A 20,854-nucleotide genomic window follows, 5' to 3' on the forward strand; every position below is an offset into this window, starting at 1 on the left:
GGGGTTGTCCCGCCATATATACTGATGTCATGTCCGATTGTGGCTTGTAGGGACCTTGAGCAGAGCCATGCTCCTGATGGTGGAAACGTTTCGGAAGAATAGCTATGCTAAGAGATATTTATCAAAGATAAGGAATCTGTGGAGGAAGGAATTCATTAGAAACATAAAGCTGTAACTGACATGTTTTGACTGTACCCAGGCTATAACAGACATAACATGGGAGTACTCTCAAGTTGAGTCTACATTTGGCATATTGTATTATGGCAGCACCAAAGAGTGTGGGTATTTACTTTGCTTACGATTACTAAACCTGAAATATGCAGCTATAATTGGTATAAGGCGGCAATAAATGGCATATGCATGTAGTGCCCCTGGACTAAGTTGGTTCAACCCTATCATAACATGACCTGCTCCATACCATATCAAGGCAGCAGCTTAGTTAATATGTGGTTGGTATCTGTAAAGTCTTTCTTATGTCTGCTTTAGTACCGGTTTGGTATTTTATGAAATGCAAGCTTATTTATTATTTTTTAATCCGTCAGTCACTTCAGGTTATGTTATCGTGGTTAAAGGCCCTTGATGTTATTTCATGTGCTGTCGTTGGGGTCAAAGGCCATTTGACATCACTTCCTGTGATGTCATCTTGTGTGTGATGTCACTTACGCTACCCTTGGAATTTTGGTAAATTGGAAAACCCTGATAATGATCTTCTAATTTTCCTGACACTCAAAAATGCTGCATGGGTAAATAATGCATGTTTCTAAAAAGTCCACACAAGGAGATTGGAAGATAAAGAAAAGCATTCCTGAAATGTTTAAAAAACAAGTTCGATCATTGAAAAGAAGAGTGAGAGGCAACCATGATGGGTCACTTAACATGGAATTGTCTTTGGCAGAATTTTGCCAAACCGCTTGACACCCATGAAAAAGCATTAATAAATCATGCTCTCCATACGACCGAGACAAATGCATTATCTACATTTTACATAAGCATTGCACACAGCAAAAATGAACTTTACTCACAACGTCTGCATCCCCAAAGAAAGCTGCCAGATCCAATGGTGTTCGTCCATTCTTATCTGTCTGGTCTATTTCAGCACCTCTTTCAACCAAGCACTGAACTGCAGACTTGTGGCCCTTTAAGCAGGCCCAACTTAATGGTGTCAATCCCTCTTTATCCACTGATGAAATGTCTGCACCTTTAACATAAGAAGATATATTACCATCAGTACAGTGTCTAAGAAAAGTAAGGTGTTAGCGCTTGTGAAAAACAATTAGCATCGGAGGAGGAAGACCATTGAAATAAAGGAAGCCATTTCTGAAAATGGACACTGACAGAAAACGCACATCCTGACCAGGCAACATAATGACCACCAAATGAGAATCTGAGCAAAGTCCTTTCCTATGTTACCAGTAAACCTCTCTGCCTGCTACATAGAAGGCAATTAGGCTGTGTAGAGCAAAATGAATTAACACCAAAACTTTGACAATTCTGGTGTGATGCATCTAGCTGCTAGTGCAGTGCTTTGAGATGGCCAAATATAAGATTCTGCTGCAAACCCCATACTACAGAGTCATTTCAGTGACAGCGAAATGCTGCACGAACATCACATGCAGGAAATTATGCCACTGATCTACAGGAAAGGAGGAAACCTAGTCTGAGTATACAGTGAACTATAAACTTAACGTTTCATAAATGCTTGGCAGGAACATAAAACAAGTCGTCCTAGTAGTGTTAGACAGCACAAGCTAACGTGTATTACATAGCTTGAATGATTTTGAAGATGATTAGGACATCTTCCACAAAGCTGTCTGACTTTGGGTTACTAGTGGAAATTCTGGAGACAGAGCAAATGCACTGTAAATTGGTGAAAAGAGCTCCCAAAAATCATTTACAGTTGTGTAATAAAGACACCATCACTCAAGGGCCACTTCCTAGTAGAAATTAGATACCAGGGAGGTAAACATAACTCACTGTGTCAAACCTTGCAAAGCGACCACAAATTATTAACATGTGCAGCTCAATAGCATGTATCAATTTAAGAGGTCCATCCAAACATCCACCAACACAATGTCCAGCCATTGATTTGGAGGACAGTCAGACGAAGGGATATTGGCTACATAATTACTTAATAAGGATCTTTTATTGGCTCATCGCTATTCTTTTCACTACTTTAAAGGTTCAAGCTAATCTGTCAATGCTTCAAACAATTGCCTGGCATAACTGGGCCGAAGGGGTCTCCTCAATGGGAAAAAAGGTGAGGGATGATCACCACATTTTTTTTCAATAGACAGAGACAAGTATGTAATGCAGCCGATTTGACAATTAAGACTGAATCTGGGAGGGCTGTAGTTGAAGCAAATACATTAGGCCAAAGCTGTGGTTGTTCACAAAGCACGACTGTTGTGTATAGTTGTTCATGGGAACCATAAGCAACAGAGGCCTCAGCTCACTCACTCACTCGTTCTGAGCTCCACTTTTCCTCCAATAACATGCAGCACCAGCGCATTCTGCAGAGGTGCTACCCCAACCTTTTCAGCCCAGTGAGCCTGCAGCACATCTCAGCTGTTGGATTATGAGACAAAGTAGAATGGTGCTGTGCGATTGCCCTGGGAACATTTAGTGAAAAAAGTATTGCCCATGCAGCTGTGAGGTGGATAGATGATGTCCACAACAGGTCTGATGGAGAGCACGGTTAGAACCTGGGAGAACCTGAAAACGTCACCTCCCGAATGAAAACCATCTGATCCCGCCTGCTTTCAATCAATGCCAGTATGATATAAGAGGAACCCATACACAAAGGTCAATGCAAAATAACCTGTGCACAGGATTTATAAAAAGAAAACCCCACCAAAGGACACCAAGTCATGAATTCTCTTCAGAGAGAAAGACTAGAAGAGCTCAGCAGACATGGCATGCAACAGGGAAAGTAAACACATCTGCAGGCAAGAAAATGGTGATCAATTTTCTCCAGGAATTGCCTTAAAAACTGATACAATTGAGAAGGAAGTTGCTACAGGATTGTCCAACTCCAGGCCTCCACAGCCAGAGACAAGTTGGATTTTCAGGATACCCCTCATCAATATTCATGATATAAATTTGCATACAATGACTCCAGATGTATGCACATTTTTCCTCATGAATATTAATGAACCTGTCAATGAACCTGTTCGGATTGCGGCCCTCAAGGCCTGTAGTTGGACGTCCCTGCATGGAAACCAGATTACAGTCCATGCTGATGAAGATGAACACTGACGAGGAATCACTGTGAAATTCCAATAACAAACATATTGATACTGCTGTTGTGAGTTTTGGAAAAACTCCCAATCCTAAATTGTGGGGGTAGCAGGCCATTAGCAACAGGGCTGTTCCAACTGGCCACTAACTGGTGTATCTCCTGAGGGTGGGTGAGGTGGGATCTCGCAGGACCAGGGATGCTGTGCAGTGGGGTCCGAGATGGCATTTGAAGATCACACAGGGACTACATCTCCACTGAAACACTTGTGTATAGGCACATTATAAATAACATATCAATCAATCAGTTCCAGGGGCTTAAATGATACATAGATTTATGCAAAAGAAATATCATCTGTGGACCCACAAGATTTGCAGACTGTAATGAAAGCCAAATACATTTTGACCTGAAGGAGGAGGAGGCGGCGAGGGAGAGAAGAGTATAGTGACGCTGTGAACCAGGTACAAAACAATCCTGGGCTAACCATGGAGGCGGGTGAAGACAGCGGAACTGCATGCCTTCCAGGGGAAAAATAAGATGGCACCACAGGCACCTTCAAGGACTTGCCAATCCTCATTAAGAGGAGGAGCAACAGTTGCCTGACCAAAACAAAACCTTCTTTAATATTACAATAATGAGCAAACTTAAAGGTCTTCCAGAGCCAGACCAAATAGCGGGTAGAATTCAAACTTGAATAATGGTTAGCCAATCAGGAAGGAAGATTGGGAACAAGATTGGGAACAAGCTGCAGCATAGGCCCTATAAAAGAGACAGGGCTCAATCATTAGAAGCAAGAGGAAGCAGAAATATTACACCATGCTCCTTTGATACGACGAGAGACTCTGAAGGAGAGGAGTGCTGAAAACCTTGCTAACTGGAAAGTGAAGTTGCAATATTGGAGGCGGGCTGGAGGAGACATCCATGGCATATTGGAGCCTAAAAACAATGGAAGGGTTAAGTCATTCAGGTGATTGAAAACTGACACGCACATCCTTGCAGAACTGAAGGATCGATACAAAAAGGCTTTCCACTAGCAACCACAGGGGCAATTAAGTAGTGAATCTAGGCCTGCAGCAAACAGCCATTACACTATCAGCAAAGGACCCTGATTGGAGGGGGGGGCAACATCTCGTTCATTGGAGACTTTGCAGACTTTGTCACCATCATGTCTCTCACGAACACCAAAGTCATTTTGCTCAGCAACTTCAACATCCCTGGCAACCCAGCAAACAAGCGAATCAAAGAAGATCGCCACTACCCTCCTTGAGAAACTGAACCTCACACAGCACGCACAAGACCCAACTCACTGGAAAGGTAATATAGTCAACACCATCACTACCTTGCCCACCCTCCATCATAGCTCTTGGTCAGACTATCAAGCAATCCTCTTTGAAATAAGTCACATTCCACGAGTCAAGCAATCCCAGCAAACAAGCCTTCGGATCATTCAAGACCTTCCCAGAGGAGGCTCTCAGGGAAGACCTTGCCAACACCCACCTCGCCTGGGCTGATATACCTCAGACAAACCATGTCTGCGACTCCCCTCTCCAAGAACTCAACACCACCCTCACAACCATCATCAACAGCCATGCCCCCAGTGAAACAGCCTCAAGCATAAACCATCTGCACCATGGTACACTCATGAAAACCATGTCAACAAAAGAACCGTCAGAATACAAAAAAATCCTGCAGCGCATCAAACTTCGCCCTTCTCAAGGAACTCTGTGCTACATGCAGATGCCTGATCACCACTTATAAGGCCAACTACTATCAAAACACAGGAAAAGTGAAATCTCACATGCAAGCGCTCCTCATAAGTATATAAAATGAACAAGTCTAACTAAATTGTTTATGTGTATTTAATCCTTGGTTAATGAAAATAATAAATGTCTTGAGACAAGGTTGTTGCACACTGCTTCAATAGAACTTCTATTGTGCATGTGTTAGTACGGTGACATTGTTATAGTCAAGTTAAGACAATGAAATCATACAATATGACACAAAATGCCAACTGTATGGCCATCAGTTTCGCCCCACTGAGGGCTTTCTCAAGGCAAAATCTATACAAAAGCATTCCACATTACACAAAATCATTACTTTATATACTCCAAATGCTCCCATTATGCATGCTTTTGGTTTGCCTGTAAATCGTTAGCCTACAGTCATGTAACAATGTCACCTTACTAACATGCACGACATGAGTTCTACTGAAGCAGTGTGCAACAAATGTATGTCTCAAGAGCGATTATTCTAATTAACTAAAGATTAAATACATAAGAAACAATTTAGCTAGACTGGTTCCATTTTTATAGCATTTAAAAAAATATTTTATTATTTGGTTCGCATCTCATTTACAGTGATAAAACATAATCAACATACATTACAGCTGTACTTGCCGCTTTAGCCGTGTTTCAACAACATTTACTTATCCCACCAGGAGATCTTTGGCCAGGACCATAGAAAACATGGATACATATTGCATGCAGTTAGGGTTTGCTGCCTCAACTGGTGTGTTTGAAACATGTAGGGATCGCACAGAAATTGGGTTAATCCGGAGGCCCCTCCCGGGTTAATAGGTATGCAGTGAAAGGACACCAGATGTTCTTGGGCCGATTTTGCCTCCCGCACAGACAGGCATATTCTATATCAGTGTCACTGAGCCTTTTTATGTCATTCAGCCACGCGTTCACCCCATGGGGGTGTGCACTTGTTCTTTACAACAGGACACACCGTCTTGCCACGGTCATGCAGGTGGAGAGTATCTTGCGGTATTGTTTAGCAAGCCCAGGGAGCCACCCAAACATGCAGCAAAACAGATTGTTGGGTACCTCTTGCCCTAACATCTCCAACATAATTCCAACAACACCCTTCCAGAAGGGACGCACCTTAGTACAGGACCATAGCATGTGTACTAGGTATGCCAGACTCACGTTACATCTCGGGCACTCAGCAGATCTTGAGGTGTCATATTGGTGCGTGCTGGGGAGATGTATGCTCTGTGAAGTGTCTTAAGTTGTATCTGCTGCAGATGCGAATTAAAGGCACCCTTATGTGTGGTGCCGCACAACACCGCCCATTGCCTGTCTGTCATGTCTACTCCTGAGTCCTCCCCCCATTTTCTCCTACAGTTCATGGGTTCCTGGGGTTTATTCACCAGAAGTAGTTTATATAATTCCGACATCACCCCTTTGCATCCAGGAGAGCTCCTAATGTATCGTAGCAGCGAGGTAGTGTGTGGTATTTTGGGAACCTCCGGGGACCATTCTCTAAAGGCCGCTTTCATTCTAAAATATTGCAGTGTGCGTAGGAAGCCACTTCCCATCTTTTCCAAAATAATTCCTGGGAGACAAACTTCCCTTCCGGGTACATAGCATCAAGACGGTTGATCCACTGCCCCCCTCAGTCATGCACAATAGCCTTATCGCAGATCAGAGCTAAGGTTTCTATATCTCAAGAGTAGATCCCCGGGTCAAACACGCAGTCAATACCAAGCCTTTTTAGGGCCCGCTTTCAGGTGTACAACGTGCATGCAACCTGGTCAAATCTACACCTGTCCTCTGTTTTGTCAGATATCAACAGCCCCTGTAGGGAGTATGGGTGCACTGAGCCCCGCTCGATGCGTACGTGGGGATTTACGTGGGCTCCCGGCATCCAGAATTTTGTGAAGGATAGGTGTGCTGCGCAAAAGTATAATTCGACATCCGGAGCCCCTATTCCCCCGTCCTCACAATGGCGAGTTAATGTCTCCCAGCTGATACGTGGGCTCTTGGGTGCCACACTAGCTTGATCAACTTTGAGCGCACCTCCCGGAAGAAGCTTCCCACCCCCCCCCCCCGGCCAGACCGGCACATTCTGAAAGATATAGAAGAGTTTGGACACCACTATCATTTTAGCAAGAGCAATTCTACCCATGAGGGAAAGGTGCAATCCACACCATCTTTCAACAGTGGACTTTAGTACTTGTAAATATTTATTGTGGTTATGATCTAATAGTGTACTAGCATCCCTGCTTACCCTTACCCCCAGATACGTCACTACTTGCTGTTCCCAGCCGTACCCTTGGGTGTGTGGAGGTCTGACAGTATTTTCTTTACGCAGGAACAGGGAGGACTTGGTCTTATTTAGTCGGAGGCCCGAAAGCTTCACCAAATTTCTCAATTTCCTGAGTTAATGGGGTTAGGTTATCCGCTGGGTCTTTAATATAAACAATCGCATCATCGGCGTACAAGGATATCTGTTCCCTCACCCCCCCCCCCATCGCCAAACCCCTGTGCCCGTGTATCCTACGCAACCGGGCCGCCAATACCTCAATCGCCATGGTGAATAGTAGGGGCGAGAGGAGGAAACCCTGCCTTGTTCCCCGGCCAGCATGAAGGCGCGAGAGTGCCTGCCGCCAACACCTATCTGGGCTCTTGAGCCTGCATATAGGAGCCGCGTAGCTGAGAGGTAGTATTTGGGAACCCTGTACTGTCTCAGTACTTCAAACAGGTAGCTCCATTCCACAGAATCAAAAGCCTTTTCCATATCTAGCAATACAGTTGTGGCTTGTATTTTGGGATCGACTTGGGCCAGTATGGCAAACAGTCTTAGGAGATTCAGGGTTGTAGACCTCCCGGGGATGAATCCGGACCGGTCCATGTGGATAATTTGGGAGACGTGGGGGAGCAGTCGGTCCGCCAGTACCTTGGCAAATATTTTCGTGTCAAGGTTTAGTAAAGATATTGGGCGGTAAGAGGCGTACTCAAGGGGGTCCTTGCCTGGTTTAAGGATCAATGCGATCACTGCTTCGCACATCGTGGGGGGAAGGTGCCCCACCGTCATTCCCTCCTCCCATACTGCTAACATGTGCTGAGCTACATCAGAGCACCATACTTTGTAAAATTCTGCGGTCATCCCGTCTATGCCTGGGGCCTTCTCGGCGGATAGGGTTCGTATCGCACTCAGGAGTTCGTCAACCGTGGCGGGTGTTGCCAGAGAGTCTGCCGCTTTGTTGCTGATTTGCGGGAGGGCGACCTCTTTAATGTAGTCCTCTAGGTCCGCTTTTGGCAGCATTCCCCGCAAGGAGTACACAGATTTATAGAAATGCTGAAAGGCATCTGTTATCTCACATGGGTTCACCACCACCTCTCCCTCTGGTGTTTCAATGGCCTTATTTCCCGAAGGCCCTTTCATGCCTCACCACTGCGGCCAAGTGTCTGCCCAGTCTGCCCTCCTCTCCATATTTACGAGCAGTTACTGACTGAGCTAGGAATTTTACCTCTCTCTCCGCTAAAACGCTAAAACAGTCCAACTCCTCCTTTAGTTTAGCTAATGGGCCCTGTGCGCCACCCTTATCCACCTCTTGTTCCCACCTTTTAACTTCAAGTTCGGTATCATTTAATTGTCTCATTGTTTTAGCACCCCCATTTCTAGGGACAGGCACCCCCTGTGAAGAACCATTTTAAATGCCTCCCATGTAGTGCCCTTCCCTGGAACTGTGCCCAGATTTTCACTAAAGTAGTTATTGATCAAACTGTGGATTTCACTTTTGAATACCAGGTCTCCCAGGGCCGTGGACTTGAACCTCCAATGGGGGCGAGGCGGCGCCAAATCCATGCTCAGTGACCACATCATAGGGGAATAGTCAGAGAGGGTCCTATGGAGCAGCACATAATAGTCTGTACGATGCACCAAATATGGGTAAACCAGGATGTAGTCCAGCCAGGACGAGGTGTTGTGGGCCGACGAGTGGTGCGTGAATTCCTCCTGGTCCGGCCTCAAAAGCCTCCAGATATCCCCTAGTTCCAGCATGCTCTTGCCACTAACTGCTTCTGCAGCTCTGGAGCGTCACCTTCCCCCGCCTGGTGTTCTGTCCCTGCTCGGGTCTAGTACCACGTTGAGGTGCCCTGCCCATACAATGTTAGTGAGTGAATATTTCTGGCATAGTCTTACCAGCATTTGAAAGAATTCCGGGCTATCGACATTGGGCCCATAGATATTGACAAGTGTTATCATTGAGGTAGCCCAGCAGCCCGAGGCGACAATGTATCTCCCCTGCGGGTCAATGATCATACCACTCATGCGGAATCCCAGCGATTTGGGTATTAGCTTCATTACCCCTGATAAGTAAGCGCAAAATTAGGTGTAGTATTTGCAACTACCCATCTTCTTGCCACGTCTTCATTCCCCCGCCCTTGAGGTGCGTTTCTTCCAGCATAACAATTTCTGCCCCATGCCACCCACAGAATTGTATTACTTTGCGGACTTTGCAGGGGTTGCTGAGCCCGCTAACGTTCCAGCTAATGAGTTTATGCATCATGACTGTGGTGAGGGCTATAGATGTGGGAGATTCCCTTCTGCCCCTTCAGCCTGCTCGAGATCTTACTTTTGACTACTTCCACGAGATGCAAACCTTTTGAATAAAGTTTAACCCAAAGAACTCCCAAAACTGGGTTCTGTCCCGGTCTTGGGGTGACCTGTGGGGAGCCCTCTCCGCGAGGAACTGGGAGGACAGGGGAGGCCCTGCAGTACTTCCATGATAAATGTTTCCATGAAGGTCTCCATGCTCTGCTGCAATACGGATTCCGGGACCCCCACCACTCTGATATTGTTACGTCTCGATCTCGCCTCGAGGTCTTCGCTCTTGTCCCTTATGGATTTGACATCCCGCTGCAGTTCCCCGATTGCCTGCGATGATTCATTGCTAGTGTCCTCGAGTGCACTAACCCGGGTCTCAACTTCGGTGGTCCTGCTACTTTCGTTATCAATGCGTTCTTGCATTCTGTCCACCTTGTATGCCATTCCGGCCAGTTTTGTGTTGATGGGTGCGAAGCCGGACCTAATTTCGGCCAACACCAGACTCAGTTTGGATGGCGGGTTGCACTCGCTCGTGCCTGCATCCTCTGACCCCTGAGAGGCTGTGGACGGGATTGTTGGAGCTACATGGGGTACTGTCAGCTTATCACTACCTTTCTTTACCTAGCCCCTCCTTTTGGGTAAATGGCAAGCGGGACTGCCGCTTGTTTCCTTTCGCCATATTGCTGTAAAACGTGTCCGTTTAAAAAAATTACCTCCGGCTCAGGTGCTGTTCCGCCCTGGGTCCTGCCCCGGGTGGTGGCCGGGCATGGAGTAGTATACAGCCAGTAGATCTTGTGTTGATCCGGAGTCTCCCACTGGAGCAGCGCTGATGTCGTATAGATTCCCAGTCCCGTCACAAGTTTGGGCTTGTAACGCCCAACTGGATGTTAGTCTGGCAGTAGCACCGGGGCTGTAGTGCCCTATTATTGCATTGCTTAGAACCAGTCTCCCCTTCTGCACGCCGTTCGTTGCTAGGTGTGGGTACTTTGAGTTCCGGATGGTGGCTGAGCAATTCAACTCCACTAACTTCCCAGCCAGTGCAGCGGTATATCGTCCTCTGTTGCGGGGCTTCACTCAATATCCCTGATGTCCCCCCCCCCACCCCTCTGGCGCCAGTGCGTTCCAGAAGCCAAGGAAATGTAGAGCCTCAGCGGTCACTGATTTATGTATTGTGTGACTCTTTAAGACCCGGCTCTGGTCATCCCCCAAGATGGCCAGGATTACATGCGGGGTGGATGAAGTGATCGGGCCTCTAAAGCATGGCCCTCATATGTGGATCTTTCTATAATACCCAGTGGGGCATCAGACACGCCGCAGAGCCTCTGAGCTGCAGGTCCTGCAGCAAGTTACCGCTCACTCATATGTCACTTGGGGGCCGGGTGGAGGGGCAGCCTTTATGTGCTTTTCGTCGGGCTCCTGCCTTACTGGTGCGCCTGTTATACGCCGCCCCCGGGAGGGGGTGGGGGGGGAATCAGCCAGGGTATCCGCCCCAGTGAAAAGAGTTAATCATGGAGGGCCGTGGTACCCCCGCCGGCAGGCCACACGGATGGCAGCACCCGCGAGGAGGGCCCGTCAGGAGCAGCTCTCAGGTGCCCCCTGGTCCCTGAGCAATCCCCCAGCACAGGCGCAGTTGGGGCTGTCTCCCAAGCTGCAGCCTCCAGCCCAGCAGACTCTTGTTCCCACACCTCCCTCCTAGGGCTCCAGTCAGGCTCACCTGGGCTCCCGGTGGGTCGCGACTGTCGGCAGCGCTCCTCCTCCTGCTTTATCCTAAAGTTGCGGTCCCGGCTGATTCCTGCCGTGGGCTGCCACATATCCTTGCAGCCAGCATGGGGGGTCCACCCAGGATTCGGGTGCAAGGCACTCCAACCTCCGGAGCGAACTCGCCTGCTCTGCCTCGTGTAATGAGCCCGCTGGCTGCTTTCACTCCCTGGGGTGCACACAGGCACTCATGTGGTTCAGCCACTGAGCTGCGTGTCCAGGCCAGCTTTCCTCTCCTCCGCTCTCCCGTTTCGGCACTTCCCCAGCACCAACAGTCTTGTGCTTCGGGTGATCACCTGTCTCGGCGATGAGCAAGTTCTCCGCGATTATTGTGCTCCGTTGGTCCCCGGTGGGTCGAGGACCAGCGCCCCCTCTTTGGAACAATCTGGCAGCTCACAGCAAACACGTCATCTTGATAGCGGGCTCTCTAGCGCCCCCTCTCATTTTGTATAATTATGATGAGTGCTTGCATGTGAGATTTCACTTTTCCTTTGATATGTAATTCAGCTTGTAGGTTGTAGGCTAACTCTCCATTGCAGCAGCCCTCTGACAACATAAGCATACATTAAATCAGGAGATAGGCGCAGCCCCTATTAACACGAGAACCCCTACTATCAAAACACCAAAGCCAATGCCAGCAATGAAAGCTGTGCCCTCTGCAAAGCCATCCAGCATTGCTTCAAGCCTCTGACCAACACATCCGTACCACACTCCATCCAAAAATCCATCATCAACTCTTTCTTCATCAACAAGATCAGCATGATATGCCAGCACAGCCACCAACGGCCCAATTGACAAGCACGCTACACATTATCTCGCAAAAACACCACAACCTGGACACATTTCAAGAAACCCACCATGGAAGACGTCACTGCCACTCCATGCAAACTACATCCTCCCTTCCTCCGTACTCAAGACCCTTCTGACTGAACTACTCTCCCTTACCTAACAATCATCAACAACTCCCTCACTCAAGGCACCTTAGCTTCGACCCTCAAGACTGGACAAATCCTCCCGCTTCTCAAGAAACCAACACTGGACCTCCAACGACCTCAACAACTACCGCCCCTTCAACCATCTTCCCTTCCTATGTAAGATCCCTGAGAAAGCAGTAGCCACACAACTCCTACAAAACGTTGAAGCCAACAATAGCCTTCAGTCCTACCAATCTGGCTTCAGAAACAAATGCAGCATGGAAACAGCTACCATCAAGTTGATCGACGATACCCACAACATCCACGATGATGGCCATCCTTGCCTCCTGGTTCTCCTTCACCTCTCAGCAGCATTCGACACAGTAAACCACCAGATACTCACCAACATTCTAGATCGCTGCATGGGGATCAGCAAGATCATCCTAAGCTGGTTCAAACCCTACCTTGCTAACAGCCACCAATTCAGCCAGATTGATTCGTCCAGATCGCCAACCATACCCATCACCTGTGAACTTCCACAAGGATCTATCCTCTCCCATGCGATCTTCAACCTTTACATGGAACCGCTCAGAACACTTCCAGATCCACACAACATCCACATCCACCACTAAGCAGATGACAACACAGCCTTACCTCAAGATATCTACCATCAAAGACATCCACAGATGCAAGCAGACCCACAATGCCCCACGCCTTGAAGCCGTGAAGATTTCGGCATTTATTCCACATACCCGAATTGCAGGCCCTCCACGAGGAGCTTCCTGAAATGGCTGCTGGGCCATTTGTTTAGCGGTTGCCTAGCAACCTGACACCATGTGCATTGCTTCCCATTGGCTGGGACTTCTATTTCCTGCATTGCACGGCGCCGGGAGGCGTAAGCCGGCACATCCCCCAAGGGACCTTCATATACTGCACGCACCTTCCTGCGCCCCCATTCCCGCAGGAGCTGCTAGACATCCAGGTGGGCTGGAGCCCAGCCCTCTACTTGTTCCTGCAGCTCGACTGCGGCCCTCTACCTGGGTCTACATTTCGATCGAGGCGATATGCACATTGGAGTTGCCAACTATTCCTGCAGGATAAGCAGACCCACACTGCCCCACGTCTTGAAGCCGTGAAGATTTCAGCATTTATTCCACATACTTTGCCCCATTTGGTCGCCCGAATTGCAGGCCCTCCACGAGGAGCTTCCTGAAATGGCTACCGGGCCATTTGTTTAGCGGTTGCCTAGCAACCTGACACCATGTGCATTGCTTCCGATTGGCTGGGACTTCTATTTCCTGCATTGCACGGCGCCGGAAGGCATGAGCCGGCACATCCCCGAAGGCACATACTATAAGGCACACACCTGTCTGCAACCTGTCCGCGACTGGGAGCATAACTGTAAGTTGATCACACAGAACAGGTGCCTCATTGCATCGCTGGCCCACCGACTACTCACCAATACTATCATTGTATCCCGACACCAACATTATTGCACATTTGCGAGGCACCTGTAATCATTGTTAATTTTAGTCAACTGTCTTGCAAACCGATGTGATTACCTGTGCTCAAGCATCTTGCTATCAATAACTCTAATTAGCAAGCCCGGACCTATCGTGATAAGCTTCTACTATGTAATAATGCTGCATCGTTGCTTAACTGTACAGAACTGCACTCGCCAAGGTACTCATCCTTAATGCTGCTGTAGCTAGTTTCTTCTGACTGTCAATGACATTACTTTGATAACCTGCCGTATTAGCTCACATAAATGCAACTGTTCCGATACTGGGATACCTAAAATGGCCCATACAAATATACTAGTACATATCTCTGGTCCAGGCTACCTTGTTATCACTCCTAGCCTTCCCATACGTTAGCTTGAATGCTCAGACCAGCCTACCTTGTTATCACTGCTAGCCTATCCCATATGTTAGCTTGAATGCTCAGACTAGCCTACTTTTGGTACTATGGCATGGCTCTGGTACATTTATTTGTGTGGATATTATTAGCCTACTTTAAATGGATCTTAGCCTATTATTGTGTAACTGATAATAGCCTATTCTGAAACTCATTGTAGATTACTCATTGATACTAGCCTATACCCGAAAGTGATTTTAGCCCATTTTTATGCAATTGATATTAGCCTATTTTGAACTTGACTCTAGCCTATTCTTGCAACTGATACCAGCATACTTTGGAATTGATTTTGCTTACTCCTGTGCTAGTGACATCTGTCCACACCTGAAAGTACACTAGCCTACCCTGTAACAACGTCACCCCTACCGGAAATAGTCTCCCTGTGGCTTTCCAAATAGTCCTCCTCCTGAACTTGACTTATCTCTGTCAAGTCTATGATCACGAGCAAAATCTTGAGGACCCAGATAACCCAACTTATATTAGGCCTCCTTGCCATAATGGCCCTCGCCTTATTGGCCACATGTCCACCCAAGCATAGAAACCTGAGACCGAGATCAAGATTGCCCCACCTCCATGAACCGAAAACTAATTGTACCAACAGACGCATCACACGCAATGCTGCACAACCCACAGAACTATCTAGCAAACCTGCACAGAAGAACAGCTCCAATAATCTGACCCCTGCGCATCCTGCCACCATATTGAAAACTCCTCGTAAAGTCAAGACATTTAAAACCAAATACCTTCCTACCACTCAACCTAAAAGGACCCTTTCACTATCTGGGTCGCTTATCAATGCCAGGTCCCTGGTAGCCCATGCCGTTGATATCGCAGACACCCTAACCAATGAGAACCTAGACCTGCTGGCGATCACTGAAACCTGGCTCCACGAGGCTGCAGGACCCGCCCTTATGGTAGCTCTATCAGATACTTAGAACTGATAGACCAAACGCCAGAGGCGGTGGATTAGCCATTATCTCCAAAACTAATCTTCCCATTAGACTTGCCACCTCTCCTACTTACCAATCCTGTGAGATACTTACAGCTAAACTTCCACTATCCAATAACCGCACACTTACTATCCACCTGGTATACAGACCACCAGGCCCATTAGGTACCTTCGAGGACAACCTCACCTGTCTCCTAGCCAATAACACCAAAGACCATGCACAAATCCTGTTACTGGGAGACTTCAATCTGGGCTTTAACAATATTGGTGACAAACATGCCCAATCAGTCGCTGTCCTTCTGAAGGATCATGGACTGAGACAAAAAGTTACTACTCCTACCCATACTAAAGGAAGAACCCTAGATTGGGTCGCAGACTTGAATTGTAACATCACCATCACTAATACGATCCCGCAATCCTGGACTGACCACTATCTAGTTACCTTCACTGCTACTCTAGACCTCATTTGCCCTACAACCATAGTTATGGCACCGCCACTCCCCACTAGAAGCAAAAAGGACATTACAGCGGACAAGATACTCCCATTTCTTTTCCCTGCTATTAACAACACAACTAGCAACACAGACCCTACCCCTACTAGTGGAGGTCTTCAATAGTGCCATGACCAAGGCTCTGGTCTCTACTGCACCTGTCAAATTCTGCAAAGGCAGACAGAAATCTCACCTTAATGCCTGGTTCACGCCCCAACTCAAAGAACTAAGACTACACAAAAAGAAAGCTTCCATCAATTTGGCGCCACTCACCTACTGATGAGAACAAAGCTAAGCTAACAAATTTCTCCAAACTGTACAAGAATGAAATAATTAGCACAGAAAAGAATACATTTAATGACAGAATATCCAAGGCGAAGTCGGATACCAAGGAACTATTGTCCATCCTTCGGGAAATGGAATCACCGATACCACAGGTTGACAACACTCCTAAGGATAAGCCCTGGTATACTGACATACAAAATGCACTATCGAACAAAATCACTCCACTCCAACTCAAAATAGCCAAAAAGAAAGCTTCACTCATCCTACCTGAGCAGCAACCCCCTCTAGTCACACTAGACAGTTCCACCCCACCCTTTAGCTTCAAGGAAATCTCTATTACTGAGACTGAAAAAGTCATACTGTCGCTAAAACCCTCAAACTTCAAAGGAGACACCTGCCCAGCCCAAATTATAAAAGATGCAGCTAGAGACATAGCCCCCTTCATCTAAAAGTTCATCAATGCATCTTTCAAGACAAACCTAGTACCCAATAACCTCAAAGAATCTTGGGTACTCCCACTGCTCAAAAAACAAACTAGACCCCTCCATCCCGACCAATTACAGACCCATCACCACAGTCCCCTTCTTACTTAAAATTACTGATAGAGTAGCTTACATGCAAATACAGGACTACCTAGAAGCAAACCACTTCTTAGGATCACGCCAGTCTGGCTTCCGCCCCCTCCACGACATGGAAACAGCCTTAATAGACCTCAAGACCCAAATTGACGAGTTGAAGGACAATGGGAAATCAGCTATGCTACTCCTCCTTGACCTATCTGCAACCTTTGACTTGGTGGATCATGCAGTCTTATGCAACCATCTTAGGTCAGCTGCCCATTTCTCAAGTGATGCCATAACCTGGGTTCAGTCCTTCTTAGCTAACTGTACAATGATAGTCTTCTCCCCCTCAGCAGCTGCTGATCCCATACAAGTCTCCTGTGGCGTACCTCAGGGATCATATGTGGCTCCCACCATGTATAATATCTTTACTAAGCCCCTGTTCGACAAGTTGGACAGACTGGGTGTCACCTACAGTAACTACGCAGATGACACCCAGATCCTTATTCCCCTTTCGGGCAACTTTCTGGAGGACTCAGCCTTAGTAAATAAGATATACCTCCTCATTCAGGCATGGATGGCATCCCACGGCCTCTGCCTGAATGATGACAAAACGGAGCTACTGATCCTAGGCTCAGAGATGGCTATTAAAAAACTTAACCGTAGCTATGCCTCCTTCAACATTGACAACAATGTCATCAAAGTGATGCCTGCAGTCAAAACCCTAGGCTTCTATCTTGACTCTGCACTCACCCTTATGAAGCAAGTAAATTCACTAGCATCATCCGAGCATGTAGACCGTTTCTTTCTGAATCGAGCTGCATTACCCTGGCCAATGGACTTATAATATCTAGATTGGATTATTGTAATGCCTTGTACACAGGAGCCAATAAGCATATTATTGACAAAATGCAAAGACTACAAAATAATGCCCTTAGAGCAGCCCTAAATATCCCTAACAGAGAGCACATCTCTACATTTAGAATAAATGTCCACAGGCTTAAGATTAATGACGGGATCCTCCTCAAAACACTCTCTCTCACATCCAAATGTCTGAACAACAGAGCTCCAACTTATCTTGTAGAAAGAATTAACAGGAGAATCACTGCCCGGCCCATGAGATCTGCCAATATCCACACCTTAGAGATCCCTAGATTTAAGCGCACCACAGCTTGTGGCTGTAGTTTCCCGGTCATAGCTGCACAATCCTGGAATACACTCCCCCTGGATCTCAGAACAGACCAACCTTACTCTAGATTTATTTGAAAACTGGATATGGACTACCGCTCTTAATGTATCTACCACCTTTGGCCCATTTGAATGCAATCTTGTAATACCTAGATTTGACCACTAGCCTCTTGTAAACTATGTTGCAGCAACTTGGTCTATTTTTCTGTATGTACGTACCATAATCATCCTTGTAACTAAGCATTAAGTATACTTGTAATGTTTGCGCCCAGCTACCTGAGGGTTTGGTTGCGCTCTATCAAATAAACAAACCTGGCCTGCCTCACACTGATCCAGTTCTGGATGTACAGTGTTTATTTGAAGCTCAACCTCTCCCGCTATGAACCTCGAGGGCTTCATACCCCAGCTGACCACCAGCACCAAGTTGCCTGGGTTCGACATCGACAGACATCTTTCCTTTGAGCAGCACTAAAAAAGGCAGAAACAAGCAGCTTGGTACCAGCTTTCTCACCTGTGGAAAATCAAGCCCTTCATCCCAGAAAAAAACTTCAGATCTGCTGTCCATGCCTTTGCCCTTTTCCATCTGGATGGTGGAAATGCCTTTCCGAAAGGCCTTCCAGTGACTAGCCTGAATCTACTGAGAAGTGCCCTACATGATGCAGCATGACTCAAAAGGAATTGACAACATCACACTGACTCTCATTGAACTGCACTGTCTCCCGCTGCAAGCACGTATCAACTTGAAATCCGGATGCATCATCTACAAGTCTGTCACCCTGAAGTCCCGAAGCCAGCACGCTGAGAAACCTGGCCTCTCTGGAGGCCTATGATCCACCAGAAGGACATGTGCAGGCTTAACTTCACTGATCGGGTAAGAAAGGAATCAGAAGACAGGCCTTCTCGGTCAAACCCCCTGCCAAGGAGCCCGATACATCGCACTGTAAAAATCAACCTCTATGAGAGGTCTTCTGGAACCTGGGGAAAAGCAGGAAGACTGAAGGTAGTCTAGGCTGTGAGTGACCATTCAGAAGAGCCTTCCCAGAAGGCTCCCATTTTGGATGCTTGTTTAGATAGATTAGGGATGGACTCCTAGAAATTGCTTATAGTACATATTTTGTTAGCCAATCCTTAAGAGACTTGTTCTATAAACAAGGGTAGCCTGGTGGCTAAGGGCTTTTGAAGACTAGGAAATTGAGACACTGTTTTGGCCACTTCGTTTCGACATTGGTTTCTAGATTAGGGTGTTGCGATGGGGATAGAAGGACTTCTTAAACAGAGTTTTGAATGTCATTTAAAATGACACAATGGCAGTGAAGCCAGGACGAATCCACACTTTGTGTTGGCTCACGATAGTCACTGTAGATCTAGATTAACCTTGATTTTTTGTCGGTGTTAAGCTAATCTCGCTAGGCGTTTCCCCAACCTTTACCCAAGAACCTGGGAATTGAATAAAGAAGTGTCAAACAATGTCCTATGAGTCTGGTGGCCACTGCTCAGCCTTGCCGCACTGCACCTTAAGGAATGAGGGAAGACGCGGTAAGTGTGTTTCAAATGTACATTTCTGTTGAATGACAAACAGGACTCACATCACACAATCCGTGTATTTTTCATTAAGAGAAAATGGTCAAGAGGGCATGGCCAAGATGGCAGAATAACAGGAGGCTCCTCAGCAAAGCTCTAGCCAGCCAGATTAATCTGAATGTTTGGAGGAGAGTTGCGATCCTCCAGTGCACGGGGCATGAAAGAGAACAGCCTGTGATTGGGCAGTGCTCATTGGGAGGATTTGAGAGGCACAGATGGCCCTCCATGATCAATGCGACAGTGCGACCGGCAAGATGATCCTTGCCATGGAGCAACTGTGTGGGTAATTAAAGAGTGCCTGAACTGGTTTGTTAAAGGTAAATACCATGTGAGGGGAAAGAAGAACCCTGAATCTAAGCAGCACACTTGATGATCATTCTGAAGCGAAGAGGGCAATAAGAAGTGCAACCACGATTATCTTTGATGGCCAGAACCATTCACCTATCTAGTCACGCCTTGGATGCTTGAGCGCCTGGTTTTCACCCACAGAAAGTGACAAACAGGGCATCCGATTTGCAGAAGGTCCTAGTCTTCCTGTCCAGGTAAAATCTCTGTGCACGCTTGACATCCAGACAGTCCAACACTTTCTCGGCCTTCGGATTTGGGAAGAAGATTGGAAGTACTATCTACTCATTGAGGTGAAATGATGACACAACCTTTGGGAGATATGAAGGGTGCGTCCTTACCACCCCTTTGTACCAGTGAAACCTGGTATACGGCTCTGATGCCACTACACCCTGAATCTCACTGATCCTGCACGCTGAAGGCCAACCAGGAGAGCAGTCTTAATGGTAACCAGTCTGATATCCACTGATGCCATGGACTCAAACAGTTTGTGGGCCAGGGCGCCCAGAATTACATTGAGATCCCAGACCGGGTGTGGTCGCTTGACTAGGGGATACAATCTGGTCAGGCCCGCCAAATGTTTCTTGGCCACCTAATTGGAGGAGAAGACATTATCTCCGGAGTTTTGTAAACCCCAATGGCCGCCAGATAAGTACAACAGGTGTCCATCTGCACACCGGAATGATCCAGATGTGTGGAAAAAGACAACACATTGTCTAGCGTGCATGCTAGAGGGTCTATCGCGTTTGCCTTCGACCAGTGACAGAACCTGGTCCATTTGCTCCGGTATTGACTCCTGGTGGAGCTGCTTCTTGCCCCTTGAATGATGTCCAAGTTATCCTGTGACAAGTGTAGATGCTTCAGGGTCACGTGTTCAGGAACTAGGCTGCTAGGGCTAACTTCTCCGGTGCGGGGTGTACCACCGTCCCCTCTGCTGGGATAATAGGGGGGCTGATCCCACTGGAAGGGGGACTGGAGGCTGATTCGACAGTCGGAGGAGCTCTGAGAACCAAGGTCTGGCCGGCCACTGCGGCGCTATCAAGATGAAGCGTAGCCACTACGCCTCCTTGACCTTGCAGATTACCCTGTGTATCAATGGGGGTTGGGGAAGAGCGTATGCCAACATGCTGTTCCACTGAATCTGCAACGCATCCCCCATTGAGCCTCTGCCCTGTCCCATCCAGGACGCAAACTGGTGACATATCCTGTTGCTTGCGGTGTCGAATAAGTCTACATGAGGATGGCCCCACCTGTTGAAGACCTCCCCAGATCACGCTCCTTCAACTGCCACTCAT

At 47.3% G+C, this 20,854-nt stretch overlaps 1 protein-coding gene across 4 annotated transcripts in view; it reads right to left on the bottom strand.

The window, feature by feature from the left end:
* The window catches only part of TANC1 (tetratricopeptide repeat, ankyrin repeat and coiled-coil containing 1), a 2,406,012-nt gene that overhangs the window by 188,472 nt on the left and 2,196,686 nt on the right, over nt 1-20,854 (bottom strand). For all 4 annotated transcript variants that reach the window (XM_069616378.1, XM_069616375.1, XM_069616376.1 and 1 more), the window contains one exon: nt 1,023-1,198. In XM_069616378.1, the coding sequence (XP_069472479.1) occupies nt 1,023-1,198 (176 nt within the window). The remainder of the gene's footprint in view (nt 1-1,022; nt 1,199-20,854) is intronic.

The sequence above is a fragment of the Ambystoma mexicanum genome, chromosome 9, assembly GCF_040938575.1.
Source record: "Ambystoma mexicanum isolate Mex_15411 chromosome 9, UKY_AmexF1_1, whole genome shotgun sequence".
In the NCBI taxonomy this organism is placed as follows: Eukaryota; Metazoa; Chordata; class Amphibia; order Caudata; family Ambystomatidae; genus Ambystoma; species Ambystoma mexicanum.